A 22407-nucleotide genomic window follows, 5' to 3' on the forward strand; every position below is an offset into this window, starting at 1 on the left:
GTTGACGTTTTATGAACTGATTGGCTTGTGCTAGGGGATACCTGCGGAACTGCAGGGCCAGCTACAGGGCAACTGGTCAGGATATCACAATGGTTATCTTATCCTGGAGCCTTTAATCACTAGGGGTGGCTTTTACACGGGGGGTTATCTGGAATTTAATATTTTCTTTGAAGCTGCCATCTCTGCTGGTTTAGAATTACTTCAGAGTGACCTTCTTAGGTGTGTGTGGGGGGTCGGTTCTGAATGATTTTCTGGTGAGGTCTGCTTAAAAATAACTTTTTCCTGAAGTTCATCTAACTTCAAAATTAACTTAGGCTTCACATTCAGGCCTTGAGTTCAAGCCCTGGTACTGGCAAAAAAAAAAAAAAAAAAGAAAGGAAAGAAATAAAGAGAACTTCAGGAAAGGAGATCAGGAGATAGGAAGAATAGAATAAAAAGAGTGAAGGTGAACAAATCTCTCTTAGTTATAACAGGTACCATGTCTTTTTGCTTTCAAATGGTTCTAAAGCTAGGATAAGGCCCAGAATTCCAAGGACATATTACTTAAGATTATATTCTGTCTGAGTACTGATGGCTATGCTTATAATCCTAGCTACTTAGGAGTCTGAGATTTGAGAATGGCAGTTCAAAGCCAATTCAGGAAGGTAAATCAGTGAGAATCATCTCCAGTTAATCAGGAGAGAGTCAAATGGTAGCAAGAAAAAAAAAAGCAAAAATATTCAGGGTCATTGCCACCAAAGTCCTGAGTTGAAGTTCTAGATCTGGACCTGTAAAAGATCAAAATAACAACAAAAAAATCCCCAACCCCCTCCAACACCACCACCGCCACCCCAAGTGATCATATCTTCCTGGTATCACCATGAAGATTTTCCTTCATCATTTCTGGAATAGAGGAAACCACACTCGTTTGACTTGTATTCTTTATGTATAATATAGATTTCTCACTAGTATTTGAGGAGGGTGTGTGTGTATGTGTATGTGTGTGTTTTCAAAAAAATATCCCAAAGTAATGCCTCATACAGTGACCAATCAGGATTCTGACACAGGTTAGGCTTCTGACTTGGAATGCCCATGGGATCAAGTTTAAGTGCTCACTGTTAGTGCCTTGACAGATGCTCCTACAACAAAAAAATTCATCTGCTGAGAGAGTGTTTCCCACATCTTCTTCCTCTAAACAACTGCCTGTACATGATCAAGAATGTCAGGTTGAGGGTTGATGAGATATTGGGAAACACTAGAAACAATGCCACAGGTCTTAAAGTCATTATATCACACTCAATTGGGGCAGGGAAAGGAACAGTTACAGCAATGATTACAAGAAACAACATGGACAATTCACTGAGGATAGAAGCGTATGTCTCTACTATGAAAGGGTTTAAAGATGTGGGTATTATCATAAATAAGATCTCAACAAGGGAGATGGTGCCAGGGAGGCTGGGTTAGGAAGGAACTGAGATAGGCAGAGGAATGTGTGTCTGAGCCTGCAGAATCTGGAGCAACACCCTCCTGAGAGATTAAACTGTTTGCATATGTTAAATGGTTTTAGTTTACACACACATTCATAGGGTGTTTACCAATTAATATACTAAAGGAATCACAAATCATGTGCAAATCACCAGTTCCTAGTCACAATTTAAGGCTCATCTTTCATGCAGTGTTGGGCCTGAATGGAGCTTGTTTTGTACAAGTGAAATGATGGCTCCTGTAAAAGAGACTGAGGGGAGAGGGAGAGGGAGAGAGTGTATGTATGCATCATGCTGCTGTGACAGTTTTTAATATCTAGTAAGTTGTTTATTCATTTACATTTTGAATGGGAAAAAAGCCTTCTCTGGAGGAAATGGAAATCCTGTTTTATGCAACCATTTTATTCCAGATTGGGGAAGAACTCAAGAGTAATCAGAACTAAAACTTTCACTGTTTATAGATGGGTGATGTGGGGGAAGGACACGACAAAAGTCAGACATGCAATTCTGAGGCAGAACTGGATCTGGGATCTGTGGCCTCCTGAGGGGTGGAAAGTGTATATGGCGGGGGAAGTGTGATGGTGGGTGCTGAAATAATAAGAATATAGCACATAATCTCTCAGTTATTGGGGTGCTGAGGGTTTTACCTATGCCTCCATCCATGCTAGACAATTGTTCCATTGCTAACTGACACCCCCAAGCCCAAACTTGGAGTTTGTAAGCAGAATGATGACCAGAGTCATAATTGTATTTTGAAGCACCGGAGAAATCCTTAGAAAGGAAGCACCCTAAGTCATATAAAGTAGCCTAAACTGAGGTTTATGTTCATTTTCATTACCCCGATGCCACAGATTTATTGGCTTACATTTATCTTACATTTCCATTGATCAATGGATGCAGGTATGAGGGTGAAATCTATTTCAAAGCCTCTTCTGGCTTTGGAATGGAGGTAAGGAGGGTATGGAGTTGCCCTCATTCTTTGACTACAAGGCCTTACCCTTCAAGTCAGCAGCCTGGCCGTTTTTTTTTTTTTTTTTTTCATTTGACTCAGATGTTCTTGTCTTCCTCTTAGGAGGCCCTACAGTGGACTCACCTGAAGAATATAGTCTTTCCTCTATGTCTTTCACTTCAATCACACCAAAGTCGTTCTTCCGTAAAGGAATAAATGCATCTAGGTTTCTGTGATGAAGCTTTTGGGGAACTATTTTACCTATCAGCAGGTTTTAAAAATTATTATTATGTCTTAATTCCCTACTGTTACTCCTAATCCACTGTTGTTCACACAATCTCATCAAACAGTTAAATTTTGGATGATCTTCATGTGTCAGTGTCCAGAATCTCTTTAAAAAAAAACCCTGTATCTGCTTATAACCTTATAGCATTTGTGAAATTACTATTGTTAAAGCTAATTTAAGAGTCTGGTTGTCCATGTTTTCCTTGAGCTGTGTGGACAGTTGTAGGAAATGTAGAGGTAGTCTCAACCTCCATGTGGGTTGGTGTTTTCTCCTGCCATTTTTATTAGGCTCTAACTAAGCAAAGTGGCAAGGATGATATATATTAAATATCTTAATAGGGCAGGTTGTTTCTACTTCCAGCACCAGTAATAAAAGAGATGGTACATACAAATAAAAATAATTACTGTGTGTGGTACCATTTACAATGGGCAATCAAATCTACAATCCAGTGACTTTCCCCTTATTGAATTAAGGTGAACCTTCCATGCAGGTCTATTAACAACATTCAAAACCATTGTTATCTTGTCAATGGCATCTGTAATTAAAGACTCCCCCCAAACCACTCTAATCACTCCCCATTGTGAGATCACCTGAGTTTCCAATATGCTTTGATTAAAATGATGGCAATTTTTATTTAGATGTGCTTGTAGACCAAGGGGTGTGAGGGAGAAAAAAAAAAAAAAAGCAAAGGACATGGTTTGGGGAAATTCTCCATAAAAGTAGGTCTTAAAATGAGAACATAAAACTTTTATTTTCCTCTCCTTTTGTTCTCTGGGTCTATTTCTGTTTGTCTCTGTTTCTATCTCTCCCCACTCCCTTCTCTGTTTTGGTCTCCCTCTCTCCTTTGTCTGTCTGTCTGTCTGTCTGTCTGTCTGTCTGTCTGTCTAACTGACTCTCCCTCCCTCCCTCCCCCCCTCTCGCTCCCTCCCTTTCCCCCTCTCTTGCCCTCCCTCCCTCTCCCCCCTCTCTCTTTCTCTCTCCCTCTCTTTCTTTCTCTCTGTATCTCTCAGTCTCTTTCTGTTTTTCCTCTTATCTCTTTCTGCTACTTTTTGGGGGGGTAAGGACATTCTATTATAACTTTAATGGCTCCGGTGAAGAAATCATCAGGATTTTCCTGGGGAAAAGAGTATATAATCTTCCACTAAAGACACATTAACCCTTCTAGGCCATTAAGATACCATTTGATAAATTGCCCCTTTTATTACACTGCATGGTGCCGGTTGCCTGAACGAATTAATGTAGCTCCCAAATGGCGCAATTTATTCCCTTGGCACTCATGAAAGCCTTTTTCTGTTTTGCTACTTAGGAAGCACCTTGCACCTCCCTATTTCTGCTATGAAGTTCATAAATGCCACTCTTTCAGAAGAGATGGGTAAATGCTATCAATTTAATGCTCCCAATGAAAGTTTCTGAGACTCACTTACAGCAATGTATTAAATTCAAACCTGTGACTAACCATGGGATAGAAATGGTAATAAGGACAGTCTGTTCATTATGGTGGCACCAGAGCTGCTAGGCAGGTACTATACTACTTGAACCATGCTGCCAGCCAGAATCTATTTCTTCTTACAACTATCAACCAAAGCCTAGTCAAATGGACAAAGATAAAGCTTGTTCAAGGTATCCTAAGATACCCAGCCTACCTAACACATTCTCTAATCTCAGTACTCCTTTCCTCACTCCCATTTTGTTTGGAATTGGCCGCCAACTTTTACAATGTACAGGCTACAGTGTTAGGAGAAACAACTGTAGTCTCAAGGGTTATTTTTTGTTATTGTTCCTGTTTTGTTGTGGTTGCTGTTGTTGTTGTTTCCAGTCCTGGGGCTCAAACTCAAGGCCTGGGCACTGTCTTTGGACATATTTTGCTCAAGGCTAGCACTCTGTCACTTGAGCCACAATACCACTTTTGGCTTTTTCTGTGTATGTGGTACAGAGGAATTGAACCCAAGGCTTCACGCATGCTAGAAGAGCACTCTACCATTAGGCTGTGCTCCCAGTCCTCTCAGAGGTATTTGACAGAGTTCTTTGTATCTTCATTAGGATCTTGACTTTAGACAGAACCACTAACATTTGGTATAAGTGAAGAATTCTCCTTTTAATCTAGCAATATGGCAAAAGTAAAAAGGGAAGAACCAGATATTATTGGCACACAGCTAAAGAAAAATATGTCTTCTGTTGTTTATGCAATTGAAAAATTGGAGACAGATGAAAAATGATATCAAGAGGCAGCATTTCAATGAGTGTGGGGGTCGAGAGTGTCATTATTGGTAGAACACCTGTCTACCATGCTTAGAGCTCTGTCCTTAACAACAAAGACAAACAAAAAAGTCACTTTGCAGTTTATTTCTTGGAGATGAAGTCATTGTGTCATTTTCGCCTTGACCCAAATTCTGAGAAACACTGAATAAAGTGTAACATGTATAGGTGTAGGAGAACAGAATGACTTCTTCCAGGTCATGTAGGCAAGAGCAACTGAAGCCAACCGTTCTTCATTCCTGTGTCTTCCTCACTCTTCCATGCATTCTCCTTTCTAGAAATTCTTTATTTCTTATATAGAGTCAAAGCCTAGCTGGCAATAACATCCAAGCAGCTCTTGTCAATAAGCTTCAGTTCTGATGGACGGAGCCTTGCTTAGGGTGGCAAATTTCTCCCTGAGCAAGGCAGGTAAACCAATTCTGTGTCTCATAGCCTGACCCAGCAAGTCTGACTGCCAACATACCTCCTGTCTATGAGCTAGGTATGGGATTTCCATTGAGCAATTGATGATATTTTAACATTTTGCTTTTTATTTTTGGTGTCAGTCCTGGTGTTTGAACACAAGGTCTGTATACAGTTCTGCTCAAGGTTAGTGTTCTACTTTTTTGAGCCACAGCTCTATTGTTAGTTGCTTTCAAAATTCTTGGTTCAATGTATCATTTCCTTCCATTTATTGATTTTTAATCAATTTTTTTCTGTCACTTTCTTGTAAAAGTCAAAGAGCTGTCTGTATTCATTTCTGGTGGAAAAAAAATCCAAAGTTGCTCCCCGAAATCTATTATTACAAACTCTCAAGTGGCCTTCGCCTGGAAAATCTCTTTCTACTAATTAATCATCAGTTCCCAAGCCAGAATTCTGGGCATTACTTGAAAATCCTTCACTCTATATTCTACAAATACATACATGTACACAGACACACACATGCACACACACACACACACACACACACGTGCACATTCGCACATCTTGCTATGTTACTTCCTAAATCTTTCTCAAAATTCCCCTTGGATAACACTATGGGGATTATGGAATGTATTTAAAATGTTCAAGACCAGAACCAAGGTCACTAAAAATTAGTGATCATAACTTATTGGCCTGATTCCTACAATGTTTTAGGGAGAAAAGGAACACGATTAATAACTGTACCAAGTTAAAATGAGACCCACTTTCAATGTGCCTGGAAGGAAGGTATTTGTAGTACTCAGATGTAAACTGGGAGAGGATATATAGGGCAGAAGACAAAAACTCTAAAACGTAAATATGAGTAGGCAGGCCTTCTAAATCTTCAGATCCTAAATGCTTACCATCATTAAATTTCATCCTCCTCTAGGAAGCAGGAGATAATATCTGGGTAGATCTTTTGGTTGTCTTTCCTTCTATTAAAAACGTCTGTTTGCTTAGTTTTCAGAAAAAAAATCAGACAATTCCCCCCTCTGTATCTTTGCAAATACTGTTTTTCTGGATAAAAATGCCTTTTACATTTTCAGTGAATTTGTCAGTTCTTACTTCCTCTCTAAAACTTTCTCAGGGCAGATGGATCTGCTTTGTTCCCGCTAATATTTGGATACATTTATTAATCTTTGTGTGTTCGTGTGTATGTGTGTATGTGGTGTGTGTGTGTGTGTTCTGCAATGTTCTATCATCACAGCTTGGGCCAGCTTCAATCATGATCCTGTAGGTCTCTGTACAGGAGAACTTAGATTACACATAGAAGTTACCTCTCCTGGACTGCAAATGGCAAATGCCATGCCATAGCATGGTAGCAGGCTTTTCTCACCTTTGAGGAATCAGAGGCACCAACAAAATTGTACCATGTAAGGTTCTTATACCAGAAATGCTGCTGATGTCTGCCTTGATGTAAAGAAATAAATACTTCACCACAACAGATTTTTATCATAAAAATGCATTTCTATTAATAAAATGGTGTGCTTGTCGGTCTTTTAATATCATAGATAAAAGATGATAATACTAAGCTTCATTATACTCTAGTAGACACAAGGCCCTCTCAAAGAGCATAGAGACATTTTTGAATGTTTATATCTTCTGTGAAGCATGAAATTGGACTTGTGAATGTGTGTGTGGGGGGGCATACATGTGTGAGTGTGTGTGTGAGTGAGTGTTGATACTGTAAAACAAAAGGCCATGAAGCTTGTCCACTCGAGCTGTATACATTGCAGCATAATAATCTCATCCCTGGAAAAGAAATTCCATCTTCTCTTTCCATTTTCTAGAACTACTTCTCCTGCCCTGGATATTACTTCATATTTCATTAGTGAAACTATTGTACCTCCTAAGCGTCTTTTCAAAAATAGTATTTGTTATTACTTCTAATTTCTTTCTTCCCATAAGAAAGAAATCTTATGGCCAGACCATAAGATTTGATAGCAAAAGACAGAACACTAAAATGGTTAGGGAGCTGGTACCCAGGTAGCTCACTTCTGTAATCCTGGTGACTCAGGAGGTGGTGATGTGATCATTGTAATTTGAAGCCATCCCATATAGGAAAGTCCATGAGACTCATTTCCTATTAACCAATGACAAACCAGAAGCAGATTTGGGGCTCAAGTGCTAGAGTATAAATCTTGTCTCAAAATTCTAAGAAATAGCATCCTAGTCCCGACAGCTGAAACCTTGGTACAAGATAACAAACTAGAATAAGAACAAGGAAGCGTGGCTAGACTATCCTATATGGAAAAGTCCAAACTCCATACACGTGTCCTTTCTGCAGATTCCTCAGTATGATCACTTACCATATTTTTGAGACTAGTCTAAGACTTAGGTCAGGAATATCCACATAAGTGTGTAATGAAAAAAAGAAACAAATGTTTCTCTTTGGTTTCATTTGACTGTTTCTCAGAAGCTCTCCATAAATTTCTAGATCATTTCTCAATTTTCCAAACATGGTGTGGTGCAGGTTGCAGAGAGAGAGAGAGGGAAAGAGAGAGAGAGGGAGGGAGAGAGAGAGAGGAGAGAGAGAGAGAGAGAGAGAGAGAGAGAGAGAGAGAGAGAGAGAGAGAGAGAGAGAGAGAGAGAGAGAGAGAGATGGGAAGACAGGCAGTCTTTACTATGAGCTGACAAAACTGACCTTTTAAACCCCCTGATTTGAAAATATCTGTTTGATTTTTATAAAATATGGCTGGAATCTTGGTATAACAGAAATGGTAATCCCTCAAATAAGATTTCTTTGAAATCGCAAGCAACAACAACCAAATTAAAATACAAACAAACAAACAAAAGGAACCTAAGTCTTTCAAACTAACATCCGGGAAACAAGACAGGCTTCTTGCTCCTTTGTTAAGACAGAAAGTGGCTAGGCTCTCAAAATCCTCTTCCAGGATATGCCCTGGAGAACTTAGCTCTCTTTTACTAGATCTTACTACCTAAACTTTCAACCATTTCCCAGTAGCGCACAAGCTGGGAAATAGGTCTTTATTTACCACATGGGTCTCTGAGGGACATTTAAAATCTGAACTATGGTATTAAAATATAACTCTAGCATACTAGAGGAAGTTAGAAAAGAATTACTAAGTAGCTCTGTGGAACAGCAAGTGTTGGGGAGGGCAAGTGACTGTTTTTCTTACTGGAAAGTACAGTTTGTGATTGTGCAGGGTTAACCAGAAGTGCAAATGCCACTTCCCAAAAGAGACTGAGTATATTTCATTTAAACATCAGCCTCAGTTAAAATGTAGTAAAGGTGAAAGCACAGCTTTTTTTCTGAAAAAACAAACAAACAAACAAATAAACAGACTTAAATACAAGAAATTACTTTGCATTTTTGGTGCCTTCATCCCATATTCCTAGGAACTGGTACAGAATTTAGACTAATCATGTTAGCTACAGTACCACTAAACCTGTGAAATGAAAGGGAGAGATAGTGGTGGCTCTATAGGTACTGATTAAGAAATCACAGCAATGCATCCCAGTTCTTAGACTTTGAGAGAAGTCTAGGATGACAGACAGATGGCCTGACATGAAGATTGGGTTTTCAGTAATATTATGAAGAGAGGAGAATATAATGGCTTTTTCTCAATTAATCATAAGAATAAAATCTAAAGAACACAGATCAAAAGCAGCTTCCTGATGTGGCTGCAAACAATTCATTCCAATTTTAAAACCACACTCACACACACACAAAAGCATTTGTTATTTTTTTTTTTTGTCGGTCATGGGACTTGAACTCTAAGCCCGGGCACTGTCCTTGAGCATTTTAGCTCAAAGCTAGTGCCCTACTCCTTGAGCCATAGCATACTTTGCATTTTTCTAATGGTTAACTGGAGATAAGAGTCTCTTGGATTTCAGTGCCATGGCTGGATTTGAACCATGATTCTCAGATCCCAGCCTCTTGAGTAGCTAGTATTACAGGCATAAGCCGCCATGCATTGCTAGCATTTGCTATTTTTAGTGTTTTGGTACATAGTATGGTTTCACTCAAAGAGGAATGAGAAGAGCCAAGAAAGAAACACACTCTGCAGCCCAGGAACTGATCCTTTCCTCTGGAGTTTAGAACATCTGGAAAGGTTTCAACAACCTGAAAGCAAGTCTGCTCTTGCTACGATTTCATTTTTGCCCCCAAGGTTTAACAGGTAGAAAAATGGATACCTCACAGAAATAAAGTTTTGTATAGCCTGTTTTTTTTTTTATTTCCCTCCGATTGCCTGGAGAGCAGCAATGAATTCAAAGACTAGATACAAAGTGATAAACCAATTTGGTTATCATGCAAAGCTAAAGGAGGGTCAGTGAGTGACCCTCTTAAGTCAATCTGTCTTTTGAGAACTTTGGGAATATGCAAGATCCTAAGCATTTCTCTCTCTTACGTAAAAATTGCAGGTTATCCCAAGTGATTATTCCCTTTCAGTGTTTTGGGGCCATTTTGCTTAGGTCTTTGGATATTTGATGCCTGGTGGCAAATTGTGGTTCTGGACTCTTTAGAAGGACAGTTTCTTGTAAAAGACAAAGACAGGAATAAGCTGTAAATTAGCTACCAGGCAACATATGAACTGTCTCAATGTTACTTGCAGTGGGAGGAACTGGGGGTGGCTTTGTGAAGAGGAGCTAAACACTGGCTTATTAGATCGATCACAGGAAGGTATGGGATGTGGTGATTGATGATGACAGCAGGCCACAATTCAAGGAAGATGAACAGAATTCTTCCTTATCAGTCATTCCTCTTTATCCTTAGACTTCCACGGCTGCAGATCTAATCAACATCAAGTAAACAATCTTTGAAAAATAATTGCAATGGTTCTGAATATGCACAATTTTTGTCTTATAATTGTTTACCATAAAACACAGTACAATAACTATTTTTATAACAACTACACTGTATTAAGTATTCTGAATTGTCAAGGGATAATTCAAAGTATAAAAAGGAGGTTTGTAGATTCCCCAAAATTTTATGTAAGGGATACATCGATGGGTGTTTGTATCCTTGTATGTTTGTGAAATTAAGCCCTGTGAATTCTCACAGATGTCTGTACTTGTCCCTTATGCTTAAAAGCACACTGTATTTAATCACAACTTTAATCTCCAATAGGAATTGGCTCAATACACAAATATACACAAATATATATACATACGTATATGTATGTATATCTACATATATATATATATTATATGTCTCTCTCCTTCTCTCTCTCTCTCTCTCTCTCTCTCTCTCTATATATATATATATATATATATATATATATATGACTTCTGTTTCTACAACTGCAATTTTAGGCCTGCTTTGTTAAGAAGATTTTGAAAAAACTCTTTGCAACTCTCTGAGTCTTGGGACACGATTCTGTAATAGAGTGCTTGGCTAGCATTCATGAGGTCCTGGGTTCTATTCCCTGTACCATGAAACCCAAACAACTGTAAAATCAATGAACCAACCAACCAATCAACAAATGCTGTTTTAGCCTAGTGCTGGTGGGCCATGTGTTTAATCCTGGCTACTGAGGAAGCTGAGATCTGAGGCCAGATATGGCAAGCAAATCCATGAACCTCTCATCAACAATTCACCAAGAAAAAACAGCAGAAGTAAAGGTATAGCTCAAATGGATTAGAGCCAGATTTGGGGGGAAATAAAAGGTATGCAAGACTATGAGGCCTTGAGTTACACACACACACACACACACACACACACACACACACACACACACATCTTCTCTGAGTACCAGCTTCCTCCATTCTTACATGGTGGTATTTAGACAGCAGAACATAAAGAGAAAAGACCTCAGCTCCAGAGGAGTTGAGGAAATAATATAAAAGACCAACACTGAATAGTTAACATGTGAGTCCACTAAGAGCTGCAATATCAGTCAAGCGGAACTTTCATTCCCCTCTTCTCAAACTGATAGAGCAGAAAGTTAGAATCATGGGGAACACACAAATGGCTTTATAGAAATTGCTATGAAAATCTGTTTAAACCATCTGTTTTTCTGGCTGTTTTCCTTTCCAGTGTTTTCTTTCATGCATTTTTTTTTGCTAACAACAACAACAAAAATCTATTCTTACACAACCAAGATGTTATGACTAAAAATGCCAGAGGTATATATTCAGTTTATGAGAGAAATTGCTTTCTAAATAGGAGTTAGCTTTATCTTGTGTGGAGGAAGGCGACATTTCTACAAATAATATAGTTGCACTAAGAAAATAACCAAATATTTTCATTAAAAGAGTATAAGACAAGATTTGTATTTGTTCATGTAATTGAATTTAATGCTGCTGAAATTTGTCAGAACCAAAAGCTATTGAAGTTGAGACTGTATTTTTTACAAGGAGGAAAATTGTTTCGGAAATTGTCTCTCAGACTGTATAGCAGGCCTTCCTACTAACGTTGAAAGGATCATGAGTCAATCACAGGATAAATTCACATATTGTCGAATAGCAAAAAGTCTGAGAGCGATGAGTAGGGAGACTCTTTGGGGTACTCATTGTTTATGGACTAGCCCTGATTACTACCTATCTACCAATTCTATATTCCTCCCTCCATTTGTCTTGTTTAGAGGGCAATGACCTTGAAATATAGAGGCATACAATGGTTTTGAGGTTTTTTTTGTTTTTGTTTTTGTTTTTTTGGTCCTCCTAGATGGCCAAATGGCTCACTACTGTATCTGCATACGTCGGTGTTTCCTTATCTTAGTAACTGATTTCTCATGATAGTTCCATCCCCGAATTAAGACCTATTAATATTCCACCTTTGTCCGTCTCTCACCTTGGTTCACCTTGGTTGATGGACATATAAATCTCCCAAGAATTCTCCTCTGGTATGGCACCATGTGGTATGAGCAAACTCACCCCTAAGACAGAAAAAGCCAAGAGGTTACTCATAGATATTCCAATTATTTTCAGCATCTTATTTATGCCCACTAAAGAGACTTTCTCATGAAAATTTGTAAAATTCCAAATAGCTCAAAAAAAAGATAATAAGCAGGGAAACTTTTATAACAGTGACACTGGAGGGAATCTTTTCTATAGAGTATTAGAATTAGTACTATTTTTTAAAATTTTTTCACATGATTATTTCATTTTCTTAAAAATCAAAAACCAGGACCTGTCAAACACATCTGAGACTGTAAGAGCTTGTCAGTGCAGCAGTTAATTTACTCCCAAACTCGAAATCTCTATGTACCTTCTTTGTCTCTACTGACTTTCAGGAAAGGTGTCTGAAATGATGGGTAACCTAATACTTTGTAGCCCAGAGTGACCCACAATTCATTATGAGTCCCAGATTGACTTTGAAGTCATGGTCCTCCTGTCTCCCCCCGCAGTGTTGTGTGATTATTGTATAACCACTGTGTATGGCCTTGGAGTAGCATATTTTCTCAAGCAAATTAGAGAAGGTAAAGCCAGCCCATAGCTTAGGAATCTTTTAGGTCACTAGGTAAATGATAGATTTTAAATTCAGTACAAAGCATTAAGGAGACCTAACCATACTCATGCCAATATCAAATGTAAAAGAAAGAACCACAGCTCCTATCTATATATATTGCAAGGAGAAGAAGCACAGGAAGCCACATCACAGTGCATGTTAAATGCCCCATCTTTCCCTTGAATGCTATGAAAAAAAAGAGTTTGCTGTGGCCATAAGAGACATTTAGAGAGAGTTGACATTTTCTTTAATGTAACTTGTTGTTTATAAAAGGAAATGAAATAGAGAAATAGGAAGATCTTTGCAAAACAAAATCTCAGGGCACCCTCCTACTTTGTGAATCATATAGCTCTCACCTTTTCTCCTTTCATTAATCACACAGAAAGCTTTCAGATTGCTGATAATTTAAATCTAGAGATGGCAGGCTTTCCCGTGCTTCTGTGAGCCTGTTAACAGCTACGTAGAGTCAAGGAATGGAAGCCTCATTGAAAAACAAGTTATTTGTGCCTCACATTTAGGAACATTATTCAGCAACATGCTAGTTATCATCAGCATCTTATCTTTCAGTAGTGCTGAGATTGAGGCACATTTAAATCTTGCTCACAGCTTTTCAGCAAGGAGATCCATTTACATTGCGGACCTTCATGTCAATAGTAGGTGTAATTGCTATACTTAGGGATCTCCAATCAGGAGCCACCTTCCATTTTCTATTGTTCCTTAAATGTAGCTGCCAATTGAAATGGTCTCCATTCTATCACTTCCTGCTGTTGAACACAGATTGTACCATTAAAGATATTCAATGAGTTTGGATGTTAACTTGAGTACCTGCCCTAGTCATTCAGCTTTGCCACAGTTTGACATAGCATTTTCTCTGCTGCTTTTCCTTCACACCCTCTGAAAAAAACATTCATCCTCCATTCTTCATATAAAGAAGTCCAATAGCCTGTCACCAAGCAATATGTAATACTGTATCAATAATAACCCAATAAACACATCATGAACACTCAAATATATGCATTGGGTTCAACATTCTTAGTAAACAATCCAGGCTCAAGCCATGTTATTTTGTACAGAGTATTATGGTTTGCCGAACTACTTCCAGATCCAGAAAAGAATCAAATATGAAGACATTTGAGAAGATGCTATTTACAGAGCACAGCATATCTTACTAATTTCCAGTCTGCTTAATCCTTTGTGTTCAGATTGAAACATTATTCATGATATCTCTAAATTCAACTCAAATCTTATGAGATCATTGGAGCTGAAAGCTATTTTTCTCTTTCAATCAGAAATTGTGTTATTATCTTTCAAACATACTTTCCTCCTCCTACCTAAACACACAAATTGCATGTGAAGACTGATGACAGTCAATCATAAAGACAATGGTTGTAAGGGGGTGGTAGAGTTAATGACAAGTTATGTATTATGAAGAATGAGAGTCACAGTGGGAAAGCTTTTGCCTGTGGTCTCTTAAAGAAGTCTCCTTTTCCAATATGCCATTCGCCAGTTGTCTCTGATTAAAGAAGAATATATTTCCTCCAAACTCCACCTGCTACTCTGACAGCCTTTTATTTGATTTGACAACAGAACCACCTGTCTGAGTTTCCTGCTTCATATTTCACATAATAAATCAATTCCTGAGTTCCCAAATGACAATTTGGGGTGGAAGGCGTTTGAGCAACCTAAATTTCTATGTCATGCTTTCTTTATATTTTGCCTCTTCAGGGCATAGTTTACTTTTTTGTTTTTGTTTTCTTTTAAATCTTGCTTATACCAGGAATTGTTTCAGTTCCTCACCTTTAGTATTCCTCAAACTCATTCTCAGTGAACAGCTACCATGTTTTCTAGGGCTTCTTATATTTAGTTTTGAAACACACTGTACACAGAGGAATTGGATGGAAATCGCCAACAATGTTATCAGAAGCTTTTATTTTTACCATGAATGTTTTTTTCTCAAATCAAAAGTAAAAGCAAAAAAGTATTTGTGACTCACTATGATTGTATCTTATTTTCTTTATATATATATGTGTATATATATTTAATTTCTTTTTTTTATTGTAATTAATAAAAGGGTTACATGATATTTGCCAGAGAGAAGGTGCATTAATTCACATATATTGATACCCTTTCACTTGTCTTGGTCCCCATTACCCTCTCCTCCACCCCCCTCCCCCCATCTTGGTTTTCCCCCCTTCCCTATCCAATTTCAAATATTTTCTTGGAAGTACATTGAAACACTATGGACAATGAATCATTTAAACGAATGTTTGTGTATACATGTGCTCACACACTCACAAATGAGAAACAGAAGAGAAGAACAAGACTACTACTCAACCTGTTCAATCAAGAACCACTGCAAAGCCTTCTGGGGTAGAAAGAAGGGCTAAGATTCAGTGTGAGACTTAATTTGACACTGGTATGCATATCTTACTCTGGACGATGGCAGGGGCTGTGCAAACTAGATTTCTTTGTCTAGGACCCACACTTCTAATTTGTAAATTTTTACAGAAGGGGTCCTTAGTACAAATAGCTGACTGCCCCTGTTTGAGTCTCTTGATCACTGATATTCATATACCAGACACTCAAAACATCCTGACAATCAAGCAACAGGAAGAATCACATCGCACAGAGATCTTATAACTTGACCCTCACACATTTTGAACTAAGACTCTCTTACATCCTAAAATTCCGGTCACAGATTTAAAGCAGGACAATCTGTAAACCTTAGGGTAGCTTTGCAAGCCTAGTCTTTCTTTCTTTTCTTTCATTCATTCTTGTGTGTGTGTGTGTGTGTGTGTGTGTGTGTGTGTGTGTGTGTGTGTGAGATCGGGCTTGAATTGGGCCTGGGCACTGTCCCTGAGCTCTTCAGTTCAAGGCTATCGCTCTGCCCTTGAGCTAAGCCTCATTTCCAGTTCTGTACAGGTTAATTGAAAATAAGAGTCTCAGGTCCTTTTGTGCCCAGGGTTGGCTTTGAACCTTAATCCTCAGATCTCAGCCTCCTGAGTAGCTAGGATTACAGGTGTGAGCCACCACGCCCGGCCTGCAAGCCTATTCTTAAGAAAGAAAAATGTTTCAAAAGCATTTTGAAGGACACAACTAATTTGTGAGAGAATAAGAAACATCCTACAACTTAAGGTAAAGCTTAGTCTAAAGTCACTAAACTACCAGAGGGGGTCAGTTAGCTTGAACAGGAGGCATAGACCATTGATTTCATTTGATGAGATACCTCTACTTTTTAGGAAAATTTTTCATAGCCCTGTTTCAATGCTAACCTTCTGTGTAAGAACATCTGCTGATCCAATGAGCGTGTCCTTCACAACTCACGGACACTGGGTGACTCAAAAACCTGCGCAATTCTCATGGCTTATGACTCAAACCAGAAACTGACTTCTCTAGCCAACCACACTGGTCTCAGACACAAACCGATTCATGGATAGGAAATCATCATGGAGTAATATGATTAGTAAGGCCCATAGAAATTAAATATGTTTATATTCTTTGTTGGTGAAATTTGTATGTTCTTGTACTAAATTATCTACCACTGCAGAGACCATGCTTGATTACAAACACGGTCCTTGTCAATTATGTCAAAGATTGTTCTTGGTACTTTCTCATCATGTTCTATGGCTTCAACAGAGGCTTAAGTGAGGTGGATTACCTAGACCTTTTAAGCAAACGTGATTATCAACTCAGGGCACTTAATTTACACTGAGATGAAGAGAGCAGAACTAACTTGACCATACATTCTGGTTTGCTCAGTATGCCGGCTAGACTGATACAGCTACAACATTTGCTGCTCTGATAAAAGATAGTAAATCATTGTGACAGGCTATTGCTGCATAAATGTAAAGGATTGACACGGCACTGACAAATATACACATTTACCACCCACCTGTATTTGGCATTACTAAGCGTCCCCCTTGATGGCCAAAAACACCAGTCGTCCTAAGTTCTGTTCTTGTCGGGAGTGATGACAGATTTGGGATGTAGGGTGTTTTGTTTCTAGGATGCATGGTACTAAAGCCACGGTTGTTTCCATGAGGAAAAGTTCCAGAGGGATTCTTGCTGTGGTACTCAGCTCTCTCAGATACTCCAAGGGAAACCATGAATGAACTCTGAACTTTGACTTTGATGTCAGACAAAGGGTTGAAGAGTGAGGACTCTGTCATGAGTTCTTTGTCCAGTGGGTCCTGCAGACAGATCGGACCACTGTATGTTCTGCTCACTGTCAGGTCTGGTTGCATGGCAGAATTCAGGAGAAGGGAGTTACCTGGTTAATGGTAATAATAATAAAACAGATCTGTTACTCAGAGGCTAAAATACTTCTCCATTACTCTTTTACAGCACAGGACCTGCCTGTAGCCAGCTGCACCAATGATACCCAGCTTCCCTGCGCCTACCCTGAGCAGGTCCTTTGTGCTAGTTCTTAGTGACCAGCACTTTAAGATCCGCTCTGGTTTTCCCAGGCCATTCTGTAAATGCCACAAGCCCAAATCCTTCCATTTCTAAGATCTCTATGTGTCATCTTTTAAAAACAACTATTTCTGCCACTGGGTCAAGCCACTAACTCAGGTATTGGTGTTTATGTGATTATTTCAACTGAGAAGGAAAAGCTTAAAAGAAAGCAAAAAGATGTTTCATAATACAGTTTGGAGCAAAAAATAACATCTGTTCATTTTAAATGGCAAGAGATGACATAGCATAGTGACTAGATAGTGCCATTTAACAACAACAACAATAACAATATTCCAGAACATTCTTGTGGAAGTATGGCCAGTTTCTGGATCTAGAGAAGGAAATGACGTGTTCTCAGAGCAAATGAGTTGAGGGGATTTCATGGAGAGGTCCACAGCTGAGTAGCCAATTTCCTTGAACATTACTCAGAACACCACTTGTCACTCACAGGAGAGAACGCTTCCAAACGGGGACAAAGAGTGACTCAGTCTATGTGGGGCAAAACCCACAATGGTCCCTTTTCTGTTACAAAACAAATGAAAAATAATCTGTACAAAAACATGAGAAATTAGACTTTGTCATCTGTTGGAGCTCACCAACTTTTCCCAGCCAAGAATTAAAAAGCTTTGTGATGAAGTAATCTTGTTTATTAGTAAAGGGCAAAATAACCCTCACTTCTTAATTGCTTACCCAGTATCAGTCTGTCAATATGACATCTCAAGTTGAAACCTAAATTATATTAAATAATTTTCCTTCGGGGCCTGACAAAAATGTTTAAAATAGGACATTTTTTTGAAAATGTTGCAATTCTTGATCATATTGTATTAGCCTCTGGTTTTGTTCATCCATTTGTGGATTTTGTATCAATGCCAGCAGGAAATCTATAACCCTGGATTTTGCCATCTCTTGTTCAAATGCTCTAAGTCACTGAGAAAACATACAAACAAGATGAAATAATGTAGATCAAATGACTGCCTTCTATATGTTGCAGTGGCTGGGCAAAAATATAGCCACTATTCAAGCACTGAGCTTTCTTAGAGAATCATGCTGGGTGCAATAAATTATGATGTGGCTCTTGTTTGTGGTCTTCCCATTGAAGAATATTCAACAAATGTTCAGGATAGAAATCTTCCTGGAAACCTCAGAAATCATATCTCTGAGTCTTATGGCTTGTTGACAATTCTGTTGCTTCTAAAGTTTAACTTTGGGTCATTCCTAAAAACTTTCTGAGTCTGTATAAAGCAAGATTCCATATATGTATATTTTCTAGACCCAGATAGCACAGACATAGCAAAGACCTGGTTATAAAAATATGTACACATTTGGTAGATGGCTCAATGATACACACATGAAGCAAATATCAAGTTTTGACTCCCAGCATGCTCATATATAAAAACACACATGCATGTACACATACACACATGCATGCACATACTATGTTTATGAAGATGACAGAGTCCGTAATTAAAGCCTGATCAGGGTCAGTTACTCATACCTGGTCACTCACTCATCCCAACCTACTCTGTGGAAGTCTATTTCAGGTTCATGGTCTATTTCTAAGCATGACTGACTGCCTCTCTGGCTCTCTCTCAATTATCTTTTCTATCAGGTTTATGTTTCCTTATCAGCAGCCAGTCTACCCAACTGATGCTTAGCACTGAGACTTCCTGACCTGTATAGAAAGCACTATGGACACACAATAAACAGAAATAAAGTAGACAGCATGGATGATGAAGGAAGAAGAAAACTCCATCCTTTGAAGAGAGATGGTTTCATTTTTCTAAAACGAAGTATACCTCATCTCTACCCTGAACTCAGGAATAGATTTGGTTCATAGGGGAGAATTAAATGACTCTCTGCTTTGAAAATGAGTATTGCCGTAGTTTGACATGATAAATCTTCCTTTCTTCACAACAAAAGATTGCTTGGACTCGGAACAGCTCAGAGTCATTTAGACTGGGGTTTCTTTGCTTTTTCTTTCTTTCTCCTGGCTAACTGACCCCGTTCTATATCCTTTAAGGAATTTTTTCTTTTATACTTACATTAAATATAAGAAACAAAGAAAAATAGTGTAATAAATATACCTGGATGTTGTACTCTAGGACTTGGTCAACAGCTTTGAATAGCCATTATTCTCATTATCTAAATTAAATACATATTCTCAAGCATATTCTCTCTTAAAGTTGGATAATTGAAGATAAAGCCACTTATAAGCTCACCATAGCTCAAGGACAGAATTGGCTCATTTAAAATATTGCTGGTGGGTGAAGTGAGACCTATTTATCCTCACAGTCACCCAGGACAGAGTCAGGGAAGCTTTATTGCATCTAGTGTCCTGATACATATACACAAATGATTTGGTAGCGGCTCCCAGTGCCAAAAGCTACCTTCACACAGGACTGAGGAGAAGGTGACGTCTCCTGTGTGAATGTAGTCTTTGGTCCTGAGGATGAGGCATTGGGGGACCTACGCCGCTGACCTTGACGGACTGTTTTGAAGTTGAAGGTCTGGAAGCCACCTGTCAATGCAGAAGAGTCGATGACATCCACGCCATAGTCACTCTGGCTCCGTCGATAGAGGGTGACACCAATGACCAGGACTGCAACAGCCACAACTGCAGCGCCCAGACCAGAGTACAAAGCAATGTCGCTGGCATTCTCCATGCCTGAAAGACACAAGAGAGATCTTAAGTGGCTAACACAGGCATAAAGCCAAAGAGCCACCCCGGGAGACAAAAATGAAATGCTATTGGATTTTTCTGCTACTGCTCACAGAAAATGACATATGTAGCTCGCCACAAGTTATATTCTCATTCACACAATGATCATGTTTCTCAAATGCCTTGTATAAATCAAAGCGAAGCTAGTCAAATATCTTTACTGCATTAAGGTAGCTTACCATGTAATAGACTCTTGCAGAGAATCAATTTTGCAAACACATAATATTGTTCCAGTCAAAACAGGCAAGTCTTTAGCTTATTTTAAGAAGTCATAGTTACCTACACAGTGTTTTTATATTTTAGTATTATTTGAGGGGGAGAAGACTCACACAAATGACAAAAACCAGGTGATCATTCTACACATAGAGGACCTGGGAGACATGCATTTATGCAGAGTAGCCCAGAGAAAGAAGCCAACACATGGTAAAATGAGTCAAGAAAGAGAAGGCCAGAGTTAACAAATAGGAATCTAAGCTTTGACACCAATTATTCAGATTCAGAGAGCAATAATAACCTCCATTTAGGGTATATACAACCATTATGAGGGAACTTCTCATGTAAGATCTGAAGATCCTGGTTTGGGGTATGGAAAGGGTCGAATGTCCATGGTAAATGTTTTCTGACATCAATTCAATGCTAAAGTTTAACACTCTGTGGTGGAAGAGGGCTGGTCTTTAAGAAAGTACATGCTGTTTCTCCCATACCTCTCCTACTCCATCCTATTGAATGCATGGGCAAAGCAAAAATAAAAGCGTTAGTTTGGATTTAAAATGTGCATGTCCTCCCAAACCCCAAGATGTGCTGTAGTTGATTTCCAACTTTGTTCCGCATGTGCACTGAGTATGGTTCGTCCCAGAAACACATCAGACTACTGAGACTCGAAATAGGAGATTTATTCAAGACAACACAATTCTAACAGAGGTGTAATCTCAAAGTGTGTGGAATGGAAAATGGCAAGAGCTAACTGCATAATTAATCTTCCGAGAGATTATGTGGTAAGTACACATAATGGGTCCAAAAGTAATTACGATGTCTTACCCTGCATTGGACCAAAAGGATAAAATAAACCCATCATATATTTACCTTGTAATTGCACAACACTTACTATGCATTCAATGCACCCTAATATGGTACTTAGGTTTTCAAATGAGTAATACTAACTACATGAGTAAAGTGAATTTATTTTCAACAAAGTTAGTGGACCATAAAATAAGGTGCTACCAAATTAAAGAGTGAACAAGGAAATGAAGCAGAACCAGTTCAGTCATAGGGCAGTAAACACATGAAAATAATATACAAAAGAGAGCACAACCATCAGGAAGAATTGTAGCTAAAAGGTCAAAGGGTTAGCAGACACATTTCAAAATCAGAAGAGCATGAGATTTTTTCTCTGTATTTTTCAGCAGAGTGTTGAGAAATTAGACATCATTCTGACCTTGTTCCAACTTCCTGATGGTCTATGTGGGAGAGTAATGGCAATGGCAGCCCATTGTACTGGCCACCCAGAACCATGGGCAAGGTGACTAATGTTTATCTGGAGTACCTATATCTATCTACAGCATTTGAAAGGAGAAGAGCAGCCATTAATCTACTTACCATTATCTCCCTCTGTCTACCCCATGAAGTTCCTTGAGAACAATGCTAACCAGAGCAAAAAGAAGGCACAAAACCCAACAGATGCATCAGACCAGGACACCCGGCACAGTGCAGGAAATTTTAGATTGAGACCAATTAGTCCATATCTTCACTCCACCCCAGTTCTTTGGTCACTGTTGAGTGATGATACTATTGCCTGAAAAGGTATATCTGAGAAGCACACACCTGCTTGGCAAATGAGCACATACAGAGAGATAGCTGGGCAAGGCAATGAAGGCAGCTGCTCTACTGCTGAGTTGGCAAAGCAGAGACAAAGTCATTCCTAGCTTCCCAGGAACTAAAGCAGGAAAGGCCAAAAGCTATGAGGATGACCAGGGCAAAATGCCTGATCTCAAAATGGATATCACTAGGCAGAGACACCTTGTGGGACACCTATCCAGCCACTCATATAACCAGAATTCTCACCTCTCTCCAGAACACAATTCCTGAGTTTAGAAAAGGACTCTCCCTATGCCCTCAGGCCAAGGTATGAGCATATGCTATGGTTCACTCTGTTTCCCCTCTCAGGAAAAAGTGCAGTATCTACTTGAGTTGAGGAAATGAAAGATCGAATTATCCATTTTTTAAATGAGGAAAGGGATGTTAGGGCACGGAGACACTGAATAAAGCTACAAATCAGTGGAGAAAGGTTCCTACTGAAGATAAAGGTGTTTAATCTGTCTGGAAATTCCAAATTTCTGTATGTAATAATTTTATTAACCCAACAAATGTCTTTTGAGGCCAACTCCTCCCCTACCATGCAACTGAAATGAGGATGCATGGATGAAT

At 38.9% G+C, this 22407-nt stretch overlaps 1 protein-coding gene across 4 annotated transcripts in view; it reads right to left on the bottom strand.

Annotated features, from left to right (window-relative positions):
* The window catches only part of Unc5d (unc-5 netrin receptor D), a 559209-nt gene that overhangs the window by 53481 nt on the left and 483321 nt on the right, over positions 1-22407 (bottom strand). For all 4 annotated transcript variants that reach the window (XM_090353935.1, XM_090353934.1, XM_090353933.1 and 1 more), the window contains 3 exons: positions 19744-19929; positions 16702-17079; positions 12153-12237 (listed from right to left, as the gene is read on the bottom strand). In XM_090353935.1, the coding sequence (XP_090210061.1) occupies positions 12153-12237; positions 16702-17079; positions 19744-19929 (649 nt within the window). The remainder of the gene's footprint in view (positions 1-12152; positions 12238-16701; positions 17080-19743; positions 19930-22407) is intronic.

This window comes from Megascapheus bottae, chromosome 20 (assembly GCF_031878675.1).
Source record: "Megascapheus bottae isolate mThoBot1 chromosome 20, mThoBot2.hap1, whole genome shotgun sequence".
NCBI lineage: Eukaryota > Metazoa > Chordata > Mammalia > Rodentia > Geomyidae > Megascapheus > Megascapheus bottae.